The following is a 14,271-nucleotide window of genomic DNA, read 5'->3' on the forward strand; positions in this document are numbered from 1 at the left end:
TGTTCATACCAGGTCTCATGCCCCATTGTTATTCCATCTGAAAGAAGGAATACCAAGACAGTGCACTGGATGCATCACATATCTGATTTTATATTTGATTTTGCACTTACAAATGAAGGCACTGCTTCATTTTGAATCATTGTGTTGGTTTAGGCTGGACTGGGCAATGATGGACAACAGATGCTTTCCCCCACCTCTCGCTCCAAGATAGGAGGAGGAGAAGATAAAGAGATTTACAAGTTTAATTAATAATAAAATAAAAAGCAAATAATGAAATAGATACAATATATACAAAACCGCATCAAGCTCCCAGGACGACGTCACTGGCAGGCACTGGGTAAGTTCCAGACTGGACTCAGCGACGAATGGGAATTGGATTCCAGATCTGGAGTCAGGAACACACTGATTGGGATCAAAGCCAGATGAACAGAGAGGGTCTTCCTTGGATGTCGACCATTGAAGAAAGAGGCTGACCCTTTGATCCCTCAGCTTTTATACTGAGCATGGGGCAGATGGGATGGAATACCCTGTTGGTCAATTTTTGGTCACCTGTCCTGTCCACTCCTCCACACAAGTGCAACCCCTCTATGCACTTCCGACGCTCCAACGGGGCAAATAACAAAATTAGCTGACCTTGGTTGTTATAGCAATAAGTATAAACAAGAGCCTCTCTGCATACTATTCCTTGGCATTAACTATAAGCATAGGTCTTATCTCTCTGAGAACACACACTTTTCTGCACAATATGTTGTTAATTTCTGAGTTAGAAGAGGCTTGGCTAAGAGGTAATATTACTGAACAGAAACTTGTTTCTGTTTTACCTCAAACCAGGACAATCATCCAATAGTGTTTGCCTCATTTTTCCTGGAACCTAATATTTTTAGAGATAGTTAGGTGAGTTTAGTTTCTTCTTTGGTAAATCAACCTTCGGTACACAAAAAAAATGGCAACAATGAACATTTTTCTATGGCTTAATTTTTTTTTAACAGATTTATGAAGAATTATTTACGGAAAATTCTACAGAAGATCAATTATATATGTTCCTTCATTATCATTCCACAAGTTTGAGTGGCTATTGGTATTAGTAAATATTCAAGAACAAGCACTGCAGAACCCATATATCATTAATCATTGGATAAGAGAAAATGGTGCCCTCCATGTAGTTGATATTTATTTCACAAACTAGGTTTTGGTCGTTAGTTATTCTGAGTTGTGATTAAGTCCACACACATTTACTGCACCTTACAATTTTCTTTTTGCTCATCTTGCTCATGTGGTCCCTGTTCATTCAGAGCATTTTTGGCTTTGTGCATCACACGGTTTTCCCTGGTATTATTAGAGACAGTTTTTGTGGATTGCTTATATGGGCAAAGTGGTGACCTTGAAGTAGATTTCGTTGGTGGAAAAGCTGTTATTGCTTGGGACTGCTGTTCATCATTTACCTGTAACACAAACAAAAACATCTTGTTTTACTGGTAATGGAGAACCAATTAGTTTTCTGCAGTAGGTCAAAAGGTTCACTGCAAAAGACCAACTATTGAAAATTTGGAAGGAGCGTATACATACTGAAAACAGACAAAAAATTTGAGGACATTTATCACTTTGAATATACAATACAGTGAGACTTGATATCAAATGCTTTGGTGTGGTGTAAGATGGAATATCTGCTACGCAGCTGGCAAGCTATTTGCTAGGAGCAGAAAAAAGCTAAACCTGGAACAGACAGTACTCTTAATCTTTTTACTACGGTACCACGCATTGTGTACTGAGATCTGTATTTCATTTTTCCTGTACATATTCCGCAAACATAAAACATAGTTGTCACTGTTTTTGCTGACATCTGGACAGAAACCACTGCTTTCACTTTTTAACTGATGTGCAGTCAAAGCATTCAATTTGAAGTCTACATTAAATTCACATAGGAAAGTGAATAAATTTGTGTATGAAAGTGACAGGCCACATTTTAAACACCCTGAGAAGTTTGCAACAGTTTGAAACTGGGTGTCTGAAATGAAGTGCATATAAGTATCTGTCAAAGAGAAGGAAATAAGGCTTATTTCACTTTGAAAATAAGACACACCATTTACTGTATTAATATAAAACATGAAACAACATGTTTTGATGGTTTCAATAAACAATGAAATGATATTATGAGCAATTCCTCTAGAAATTCCCAGATGTACGTCATCTTGAAATAAACCAAACACATATATATCCAGCGATGTCCAAGACAGAAGGACACAAATTCCTGGAACTGATGACTTCTGCATGTTTACACTTGGGGGAAAATGCAACCCTGAAATCTTAATTTCTCCTATATAGTTGGAAGTAAGGAGCAGCCTGTCTTTAGACCTAGACAATACAAGCTCAGGCAAAGAGGGGGACTGTTTGGGAAATCCCTCCCCAGTTAAATAAAAAAAAAAAAAATTACTGATTACTTGTTATTTGCTTTAACCTTGACTATGGTCAGTGAGAGCCTACAACAACCTTACACCATACTGGCAGCTGATTACTACAAAACTTTCTGCTGCCAAGGCTTCCTTTCTGTTTTTGTACTAACTGAGCTTTTTTATAAGCAACACCCTCCATTTGTTTCTAAAGTTACAGGAAAACATACATAAACGAGCGTAAATAAAATATACTGGCATCACTTAATGAAACAGTAATAAAACACAGACCTCCAGGCAATGTCTGTAAGAAGCAGAAAATTTTGGCAAGTAGGGCAATTAACCTTTGAAACAATATGCATGGATTCAACAGATTCACTCTCGCTTCACAATACAGTTTCCTATTGCAATAGCTCACAAAAAAAAAAAAAAAAAATCACTCCAGTCTGACTCGTCTTCCCAATGGTGTTTTCTGGCCTCAAAACCTATACATCCACTAAACTATGTGGCTCTTGCCTTTACTTACTTTTGGTATCTTGACAACATACTTTATGGGCTAACACAAAATAACTGCATTAAACAAAACAAAAGTTGTACTCTTGCTTTTTGGCTTTACTTACGGCTGTGCAGCAGACTCCACTGATTGCTAAGAGAATGCTTTTGAGTAACCTAGCAAACTGGAAGAATTTTCATCTACTGGCATATTTCTATTTAGCCCTCATGTAAAGAAGTATTGATATATAATGAGTATTCTCTTAGTGCTCAGGTTGAGATAGCATGGTTAAAAACTTTGGAGATTTCAGACAACAATAGGTTTATTGTTTTCCTGTCCTAAAGCTGAAACATTTTTCTATAATCTGCAACGCATATGCATCAACTTAGAAATAATGCCTTATTCTGATGTACTGTGAAACATTCAGCCATGTGTCGTATTACTGAAAACACAAAGTTAACGTAAACTTCAGTCACTAAACTTTTTTTTAATAAAAATCAGCTTTCAAACCATAACTCTGTAGTATTTATTTCAATAACCTTAAAATCTGGTAAGCACTAACATTAAAGTCTAGTTTCTTTGCTATCTAAATGTTCCTTATTTACGTGTTTAACAGTCTCTCAAATATCTGTAGAAAAGTTGTTAGCAGAAAACTTGAAGCCTCAACTCAGACTCCTAGACATTAATCTTTTGCTGTTTACTTTTGCTTTTTTTTTTTTGCTTTTTACTTTTTCTGAAACCTAAGAAACCACCGTATAAGGAATATATGCTCTTTAATATCCATTATGAGAAACTGAAAATATACATGTATTTAATTTACATTTCTGAATGGGTTTCCCTATGACATCACAAATTACATCACAGGAACAATTTGCAGATTGCTACCATGGTCAAGACCTCTGTCATGTTTTAGTGATTTAGTATTTATGATCTTATCTTCACTGTATTGCTGAGAAACGTAAAGAATGATGATACATCCTCAGACTTACTTGGCAAGATGAATACATTTAGTGAATGTATTAGTTTTCCCCCATGGCTTTCATACCCAGATAAATTTTTTTAAAGTTACCTTTTGCGGTTTGCTGCCACCAGGTGTTGAACAGGAGCGCTCACTAAGATTATCTTGTCCACATTTCCGTACATCTTGCATAGGCAAAGGCAGTTTCTCACTTGGGGAAGTCACATGGGGACTGGTTCTTAGATTTAGGGTTGTTCTACGTAAAATGTAAGGGCTAACCTTTCCAGTGGGGATATCGGCAAACCCTGAAAAATAAACAGCTTCTAGTAAAAACAGCTAAATATGTTACACTTTCTCAAATGGATCTTCTCTTTTTTCACAATGGGGATAAAAATAGCTGATTAAAATAAATAATTTGTTCTATTGAAGCAAATAGATTAAAGAGATCGCTGAACAGATCCTGTGTATTCCAAAATTCATATGCAAGCCCTGGAAATTGTAGACAAGGTACAACAGTAATTCTATAACAAAGTTTCTCAAACAAGTGTTTGGTCTTGGAAAATAAATTCAGTCTGAAAACGTGTACTGTTTTTTCTAGAATTCAATCAGAACACAATACTGTGACATGATCTTCTTGATTTGTCATATTTTTCTCTGCGTAGAACTATAACGTTATAGATTGTCTGTTATCTCTCTAGACTAGAAGTCAAACATTAACTGGTACGTACGTCCTCAGAACAGGTGTATTTCCAGAAAAATAATAATGCTGGTAAGAAAATGAAATGCAAATAATGTGTAGACTTAGAAATCCTGACTTCTGGGAGTGATCACTGAAGTTGAGGTGATTCAGTATCTCTACGGCTTGTCATTTAATGATTGCAAATTCATTTATTACGAAGGGGTACTTGACAGGTAGTTGAACGTACAACGTATTTTTCAAGCCCTGATTTGTGCGATCTTCTCAGTTACTTTCTGCTACAGGAACCCTTATATGGAATATCAGACTACCTAATTTCATTGCATTCATAGTAGAATAAAACTGAACTCTCATGAAGATGGTAATATATCATACCAGTTTCTGGTCTCCAATCACCTCACCACACACTACATCTTCAGTGAGGTGATGGTAGTGCAGGAGATGGGGGTCAGATCCTGCTCCTTGTTTTTAACTCAGTTTCTCAAGCATGGAGGAATGCACTGGCTGTAGTCCCTGCGGGGTCATACCTCCTCCTCAGTCTCCTCTCAGCCCTGCTTGGGCCACCTCCCAGCTCAGGCCACCACCACCCCCTTCAGCCCCATGCCCTGCTCAGTATGATAGATTGCTTCAGCGTTACTCCTGTCCCTCCAGCCCCGGCATTGTTTTTCTTTCATCTCAACATTTACAGCCCTTTCTTACTCACATTTTCAGAGAGATGTGACAAACACCTCTGACTGGTTCTGTTTTGGCGCAGTTTTGCCCTTTGGAACTAGCTGGACCCACCTATGTCCGGCATGGGGCAGCCCTGATCTCCTTCCTCAGAGCCCCCCTGCAGCCCTCACCACCAGCCACTTGCCAGTCAGACCCTGCATAGCTATTAACTGCCTCTTTGACCTCATAAGGAGTAATACTGAAGGAACTGTGGGGCTATGGATGGAGCAAACATGACTCCATCACAGCACAGTACTCTAGGGCTCCAATCTTGCGGCCTTTAAGATTAGATTCGCTTCACACCTATTCTCCTATAAGTTTCAGTGAATGGTTCAAGTAATGCTTTTAAATGACTAGAGCAAGTCTTCTGTCAGCAAAACTTAGAGGCTAAACATATGATATATAACAGCAACAAATACCTACCTCATGAGGAACTACGAAGTTGTAACTGCCAGGACCATTTAACTCTTAGTGGAATAGTATTTATCAAACCAACATAAACGTATTATGCTGATCTAACACCACAGCTGCACAAACACTAACTTGGCACTAACTGGCATATCTCACATTGACTACTTTCACCTTCCAACATTGTCACCAAAAATACTTGTGTAGTCACCTGCTTACCCAGAGTAAAACTAATTTGGCAAAAAGAAAAAAACCACCTGCTATGCTCAGAGAATGCTTGCTTTTATATATAACTATAAATACCTTTTTTCACTACTTCTGGAAGCCCATCTGGCTCACTGTCTGTGTCCTCCTGACCCAGCAGATTTTGACGGATATCATCCTTCCTTTTTTTTTTGGATGAAGTCTCTGGCACAGGGGATCTTGGTTCTCCATTATCTTCCCTGTTGTCTTCGTGTCTCCGCCTTTTACTTGAAAGCTTAGTAATATCTTCATCTGACCTCGTCTCTTTGACGGACTGATTGCTCACTGTTAATGAGTTATCTGAATTCGGCAAAGGAGTGCTGACAGCATCACTTCTTAGCTGTTTCAGCTGAGCACTCAACAAACTGACTTGTGTTTTTAGCATCTCATTTGCTTCCTCTAGTTTATAATATTTAACAATTAGAGAGCAGTATTTCTCCAAGTTCTCATTTGCTTCTCTGGTTTTCACTTCTGTAGATTCCTGTAATTCTTCCAGTTTTAACTTCATTTCTTCTGTAACGGCATTCTCATCAGCACCTTTCAAAGCAAAATATCATTATTCATATAACTGACATAAAAAAAGATGCATAATTAAGAATTTATAATGCAATGGTCACACATCGTTTAATTAATTATACATGTTCTACAGCTGTGCAACTATAAAAAAGAATAAGTGACAGTGTATAACAATCAGTAATAAGTTAGACATAACAATGCATTTGCTAAATAGAGAACACGCAAAATTTGAAAAGAATCCTTGATCAGCGCATGGGCAAACACTTTGCCTGTCACCTTTCTTTAAGTATCACTTACAATACAGGACACCTCATCAGTTGAGCCAAAATATAAAGAACAAAGCATGAGAATCAGAGGGGAAAGCTTGCTGGAAAACAATAAAAGAACTTGTACACCAACTTTAGTTATTAAGACAAACACTCCCCTTCTACCTTAAGTCACTTTTAAACACAAAAATGTAATATTTAAAAAATATATTAATAATGCATACATTTTAGGGAAAAAGAAAGTTTTACGAACTAATGCACTGCTAAGAAAGCATTAGGATTGAATCTAGATTCCGTTACCTTCTTTCTTATAGTTTGACATAGTTAGATTTTTCTTCTTTAATAGTTCATCACGTTCAACTAGTTGTTTCTCCAACATTTCCTTTTTCTGTTCCATCTGCTTACAGGATTTCATCCACAGCTCTACTTTACTGTGGGCAAATTCATTTTCCTTCTTCAGTTGAACTATAATGTTACTATTATCGGCCTACAAAATAAAAATGTAGTTATTACACCAGAAACATAATTCCTCCATTTAAACATTACAATGTCAAATGGAAGCTCAACTGTTATGCAATATTAGCTGTAGAGCATGGTTGTAATGTATACTTGTTTGTTTGTTTCTGTACAACCTCATTATAGCAGCTCCTTTCCTGCAGGAAACATGAAAGTCCTCTTACCCATCTAGGATACTTACAGGTGATTAACTCGGCAGAAAAACAAGAATTCAAGTACCATTATGGGAGACTTACTCTCTTCAGATATACCACGAAATTATGAATGTTCGGATTACTGATGTCAAGACTAGCATCCTACCTATAAGAAAGCTGTATGAACTCTGAGACAGTAGTCCTTTTTCCATCTGTTGCGACTTCATTGACGTGGCATAAGGAAGTGCTGCTTTCCAGGTAACAAATTTCAAACAAACACTAAATTTTGAAGTGCTCTCTCCTAGTCTGAGTGTCTTTTACTCTTCTTTTTGACCCTAATACATCTTATTACCACACAGGCAAGATAACCCAAACTCTGAATTCCAGTTAAAAAAATAATATTCGGAGCAGAAGCAGATCATTCCTTTCCACCCACTTCCACTCTTTTAGGCTGCTCCCTGCTCGTCTAGCCTGGTACCAACCTGTGTGCAAATACCACACAGTGAGAACAGCTGGAAGCCTTGCATGCTACATTGACACTGCCATCAGTACTGTTTTCTGTCACTGGCACATATCCTATAGTTCTATATCATTGGACTGCTGGTATTAAACAAATTAACAGAACAGTGGAGGGCCCTATGGGAAAAAAAACAACTGTTGAGCAAGATGAACATATTGCAATTCAGTGTTTACTTGCAAGTAAATTGAACTATGTTTCTTCAAAAGTGCATTTATAGAGATACTCGCTCTACTAGAAAGCAAACCAAGCACATCTAGAACTGTTCCCAGCTATCAGTTGTTCACAGTACGTGGAGCTCCTATTCTGTCATTGCTTATAACAGTTCTGTCATTTAGAGAATTACACTAGTTAATAATTGTAATGAGAATTCTATATAAAATGGAATTGATAAACTCTCAAGAACAAAGAGCAATGTATCAAGACCAATGCTTAAGCCAGAACACGGTATCTTTTATCATCAAAGTAATTCACAAGCAGAAAATAGAGGCACTTCAAAGTCCCTTTGAGTGTATTTTAACCACATTATAACCCAGTTGCAATGCTCAGTGTAGACAATAGACAGCTGTGTTTAATATCACATAAACCAATCCTAGGTGGTCTCAGTCATGGCACACACAACAGAATTTTTCTGATATAGATCAATAGTAACAATGTTTCCTCTGTGCTCTGTTCTCATTAGTGAGACAAAGGCTGTATCAAAGTCAAGCCCACGCTATGGAGCACTGATTCCCAATCCCATGTTTATTTTACTACACAGTGACTTGGGTCTCATGTAATTGGCAATGCGTATATATTTCTTTTTTTTCTTACCTTGATTTTTAGAAGCTCTCCTAAGGTTTGATTAGCTTCTTTAAGGGAATTATTTAGTTCTTCTTTATTTGACTTCAAATGTTCTATTTCCAATTTTTGTGAGCTGATGAAGTGCTCCAGCAAATTCACCTTATCTTGACAGGCCTCAATTTCTACTTCATTCTGGAGAAAGAAAATGTGCCTAATTACTATGACACTAAAAAGGGCATTGAGTTATATTTTAAAGATGTACTTAAGGGAACACATCACAGCCCACAGGAAGTCCACAGCACATTTGCTTGGTATGTTTTGAGAAGTTTAAAACTGAAAGAGCAATTTGCCTCAAGTATACATTTTGAATACCAGAATCTTGCATCTAAGAAGTTTGCCATTACAAAGCCCTTATAACTTGTTCTTAAATTTACTTTACATTCACAAGAATGAAATTTATTAATTAATAATTATAGTAAATTGTTTGCCTGTGTCCTACTGGCTCAAGTACACATTCATAGACAGATACTTTTGCAGAAAAGATGATGGGTCTTTGTATATGATGATGGCTGAAATACACATTTCCAACAAATTTGCCCTTATATTCTAAAGTGGTTAATCTTTCTTCCCCATTTATACCAAAACAACCGTTTCCTGACTAAAACATACTGTTGCTTTCCCTTTTTCAAATGTATAGTCCCAGATAAATTATATATACACTTAACACTTACTGAGTTCTGAGGTAAATCCACATTTCACTGCTTGCTATATGGAAAAAAAGTTACTTTAACGCTTATTGAGTCCCAAGGTAAATATATATAAAGTTCAGAAATATTGTTAGGAAAGACAATTTCCTTTGCAATAGGATCAGCACATTTTTTAAAAATACATAGTTAATTAAAGAGTTAACTAAAAACTCACAGCAGCATTCTTCCCATTTGCTGATTTACCTTTCGGTTTACTTCTGTCAGAGCATCCTGATGGTCTTTCTCTCCTTGAAGTAGTCTGTCTTTGTATTCTGATATTTCTCTTTTCATTTCACTTTCTTTTTCTTCTAGTTCTTTCTGGACCATCTCCAAACTCTTAGTCAATTCATTTTTTTCTGACATAGTTAGATGCAGCTGAATCTATAAACAGTAACAGCACATTCTTTGGTATTTAGAATTTTCCCAATGGGTAAACAGTTACCCATTAAACTATTTGACTTTACATCTGAAATGTCTTTGAATTTCCAAAAACAACTTGGTGAGAAAAAAGTATTTAACAGTGCGTAAACACACTGTAATCAAAGAATGGACCATTTGAACACAAAAGGCATGAGAGGAGGCAAAGGAGGGTCTTCTAAAAAGAAAAATTATGATCTGAGGGCCGAGTGCAAGTTTGCCAACACTGTTAAATCGAGCAGCACTGCCAAAATCAAAGCTTGACCCCTCTAAACATTGTTCCCTCTAAGAGCGACTAGAGAGATTGAAGGGTCCTTTTTCTCACTCTAAGATGACAAAACTTTCTAAGCATTTTCATTTTGTCTCACAATACTTTTTGGGCAGCTGGCCTGTACTTCCATACAGGATTTCTGAAAGGTGCAGAAATCTCTTCCCCCCAGCCCCGTCCCCAAAATCCTCAATGCCACACAGAAACGAGTCCCTCATTATAAAATTTTGTAAATAACATTAGTAGGTCAGGAGACCACTTAAGCTGGTTTAAACAGAAAATGTTGTTCACAAATGAGACCTACTGTAATCTAGACGGTAAAACAGCCTCTGAGAATTAAATATGAACAAATAAAAAATAAATACTCTAAACCTGTTTCTGTGACTTTGTCCTGAAAGTAATTTAATGCTACTGAAAGTAGTTTAGTTTTAAAACAAACTCGAGAAACATTACACTTTTTATCCAACATCCTCAGTCTGACCATTGAATGCCTGTAATAGAGAAAATATCTTGGCACTAGAAAGATTTCTAAATATCCACCTGTGGTCTTTATGCCAAGAAAACATAGTTTTGATAGAATGATGATTAGTTAGTAGTTTTTCCCACTTCCTTCTATCTCAGAACAGAACATTAGATTTTTGGATATTTGGAAGCAAGAACATCTGTACATTAGCACAGTTCCCTTGACCAACCTCCACACATCTACTGTACTTGAGCATCTGGCCTTGAACACAGAAATACTACACGTGGAGTAACTAACTTTGTTCTTTTCTGAATGTTCTTCAAGAAGTCGTATTTCTTCAGCGAGCTTTTTCCTTTCTGTGGTAAATTCTTCCCGTAATTTGGAAATCTTCTGTTCAGTATCATTTAGCTTGACTTGCAGCTTAGTATGACTTTCAGTCAGTTCATTTACCTGAAATTAAATTTTCCATAATTATTTTTGTTACTTGTGTCATGACCTCTAAAGAATTTCCTTATATGCAACTAGCAGTTTTTAAGATTGGTTATTTTATTCCCATAGCTGGTCCAAGCAAGAGTCACAACAAGGCTAATGCTGTTTCCACATGGCACGTGTCCAATTGTTGTTTCAGTTTCTTTTGAGCTCCCCAAGTACTTATTTTTAATATAAAAACTCATTCACCCAATACCAATTTGTCTTTCCTCTTTTTTTTCTACAGGAAAAAGGAAACTATCCGGCACTATTCAATTACTTAAACTTCTATGCCTACTTTCAAGCAACCTTCCCGTTCATCCTACACAAAACATCATGCTTTCCAGCTCTGTAACTGCATTGAAAACTTAACTTTAAAAATAGCATGCTTACTGTAAATGTCTAAGGTTAAGGTTATTTTAAGATATAATTTATTAAGGAAGTGGTAAGCCAGACGACACTTTATCCACAGTCCCTAAAAAGGGAACTCTACTGCAACGGAAACGGTATTACCTTTTTACATAAAGTGCTCTTTTCACAAAGTGTAGATTCCAGTTCCTTCTCAAGGTCTTTGTAAGACACTTTTAGAACATTCAGGATATCCGGAAAGGTTTCATTATCAGAAAAATGTTGCTCCTTCAGCTTCAACTCAGCAATCAAATTCTGCAGCCTTTTCTTTTCCTGGTGACAATATTCATGCTGTCGTTGCATGTGTGAAAGCTCCTCTGTTTCTTTCACCGACTTTTGAAGAGCACCATTTTCCTGCACCTTTTCATCGAGTTTTTGTTTACAGTCCATCAATTCTTGAACAAGTACTTCCCTTGTTTGACACAATTTGATATTTTCACTCTTTATTTCCTGACATTCCTGTAACAGTATTGTTTTATCTTGCTCAAGACAAGCCACCTGATGAATCAAGACTTGCTCTTTAGCTTTAGCATCTGCTTCCTCCTTGCAAGAAAGCTCTAATTTCTCACTTATATCTTTGAGCTCAGATTTCAGCAATACCACAGTATTTTCAAATTCATTCTTGATTCGCATCTTTTCTTCCTCCTTTTCTTCTAACAGTTTTGCTGTAGTCAAATTCGAAGACTCTAGTTCAAGGATTCTTTCTTGCTTTTCTTTTAAATCTTTAGCCAAACACTCCTTTTGTGAGGTGAGGACATCGATTTGTAAGTTAAAACATTTCAGCTTTTCAGTCATCTCTTCCCTCTCTGTTGTTAATGTTTCTGTCTCTGCTTTAGCAGTCTCTGACTGAATAATTGCATCTTCTAGATTTTTTTCTGACATCTCCAATTCCCTTTCAAGCCTCTCTATTTTATCCAGAAGAGAGTCAGTATTTCGTTCATTCTCTTTCAGCTTTTCAGCAATGTGGTGTTTTTTCTTCTCATCGGATTCAATTTTTACTTTCAGCTTCTCAATTCCGTATCGCATTTGGTCTACTTCTTTCTGTGCTGAGCTGAGTCTAGCAGCAAGTTCACCTTTTTCCATTAACAAGCCTTCCAACGATCTGGAAAGCTTTGAATTTTCCATTTCGGATGAACTTAATTTACTCTGCATCATTTCCAGCTCTCTTACAATCAGCTCTTTCTCCTTCTTCAAATCTGCTGCTTCATTTTGGAGTTTTTCTTTTTCTAAGGTGAAAGACACAGCATCATTTCCCAAACTTTGCAGCTTATGCAGAAGATGGTCTTTTTCATTTGATAATTGATATACATCAGATTTTGCAGTCTCAAGCAGATTTGTCTGTGTCCTCACTTCATCCTCTAACCTTCTAATGAATTCAGTAGAATCCACCTTAGTTGACTCTAGTTCTTTAAATTTCTCTTGTAGCTTCTGATACTTCTGTTCCAGTTCTTTTTTATTTTCAGACAAAATACTCAGTTCTTGGCCAATATGGTTCCTCTCAGCCGTGACTGAAACAAGGTGCTCTTGAAAGCTAGAAATAGTTTTCAGGTTAACTTCCCTCTCCCTTTCTAATCGCCGACATTTTGCCTGAAGCATTTCAATATCACACTCTATGAATAAGGCATGGTTCTCAATATTAGCTTGCTCAGATTTTGGACTCCTCTGTTCATTTTCAGCTGGAAGAAGTTGTTCATGACAATCTCTCCTGGTCATTTCTACATCATCCAATGTGTCTGCTGCATTAGATAATCTAACTTTATGTATCTCCAGCTCAGACTTTACGTTCTCAGGTTCTTTTTCTAATGAGACTACTCTAAGAGATAATTGCTGCTTATTGACAGAGACTGATTCCAGGTTTTCCTTTATGTCACAGTCCTTAACAACGACAGTATCTTCCTCCAGTTCTGCAAAAGCTGAGCTCTTCAGAGTTAATTGTGCATTCTGAAAGTTCAGCTCCGAGTTTGATTGCTCAACTTTTGTTAGTAAATCAACACGCTTATGGCTTTCTTCTGTCTCATAGGTCAGCTTCAAATTTTCAGTAGTCTGTTGTTTTGCTTTCTCCTGAAGTGTTTCAGTGGTTGTTTGATTTTCGTAGAAATCCCCTGCACTCAAAAACATACTACTATTGGAAAATGACAATGCACTGTCATGATCTGAAGGGTTGGTTATTTTTCCTGACATATTTCGACACTCATGTTCTCCAGAAATCTTCCCAGTGTAATCTTCCATTAATTTAGCTTCAGCGGTCTCAGTTACATTTTCACACACACAGGTATCTCCTACAGCCATTTTCTCAATGGGGATTAGTTTAGGTTTATTGCTTTTCAGTGCTGAGTTTTCAATAGGCACTCCCAATTGATAAGGACTATTGTTTTCTTGTTCAGTGTTCTGCAAGGGTTAAGAAACAATCCATTAAAAAAAGGAAAAGAAAATAAGAAAAAAACAGGTGAGTTTTAAAAGTTTTCTTAAACCAGTAAAGCTCCTCCTCTTATGCAAAATAAATAGATAGCATCCTTCTCTACTTCAGAATCTGCCTTCTTATGGAAAAGATTTACACTTATTTATACACATATGCATCTTTGGCCAAAAGGTTTTAAAAATACTGAGGGAGAAACTTCAGCGAAATTTACTGAAAGACCAAGTGTGACGATATCACATGCCTCCATATTTTGGAAAAATAGGTGTCTACAAAACAAAATGAAAAATTATTAGTATCACTAACGGAGGAAAGGTTTACTGCTCACCTTCTATCAGACACCAGAGAATTTTCAAAGGACAAGCCCAAATCCTCAAACAATCCCTCTTCCAAATTACTACTGTCTGTCAGAGATGGGTTTATATTTGGCGCCACCTGATGCTTATTTGAAACAAT

At 36.8% G+C, this 14,271-nt stretch overlaps 1 protein-coding gene across 1 annotated transcript in view; it reads right to left on the minus strand.

The window, feature by feature from the left end:
• Positions 1–302: 302 nt before the first annotated feature.
• Positions 303–14,271, minus strand: part of CENPF (centromere protein F) — a 41,840-nt gene continuing 27,871 nt past the window's right edge. The window contains exons 12-19 of the mRNA XM_063330972.1: positions 11,505–13,787; positions 10,821–10,973; positions 9,580–9,756; positions 8,660–8,821; positions 6,980–7,166; positions 5,958–6,434; positions 3,950–4,143; positions 303–1,442 (exon numbers count right to left, since the gene is read on the minus strand). Coding sequence (XP_063187042.1) covers positions 1,233–1,442; positions 3,950–4,143; positions 5,958–6,434; positions 6,980–7,166; positions 8,660–8,821; positions 9,580–9,756; positions 10,821–10,973; positions 11,505–13,787 — 3,843 coding nt within the window. The 3' untranslated portion in view covers positions 303–1,232. The remainder of the gene's footprint in view (positions 1,443–3,949; positions 4,144–5,957; positions 6,435–6,979; positions 7,167–8,659; positions 8,822–9,579; positions 9,757–10,820; positions 10,974–11,504; positions 13,788–14,271) is intronic.

This window comes from Chroicocephalus ridibundus, chromosome 3 (genome assembly GCF_963924245.1).
Source record: "Chroicocephalus ridibundus chromosome 3, bChrRid1.1, whole genome shotgun sequence".
NCBI classification, from domain to species: domain Eukaryota; kingdom Metazoa; phylum Chordata; class Aves; order Charadriiformes; family Laridae; genus Chroicocephalus; species Chroicocephalus ridibundus.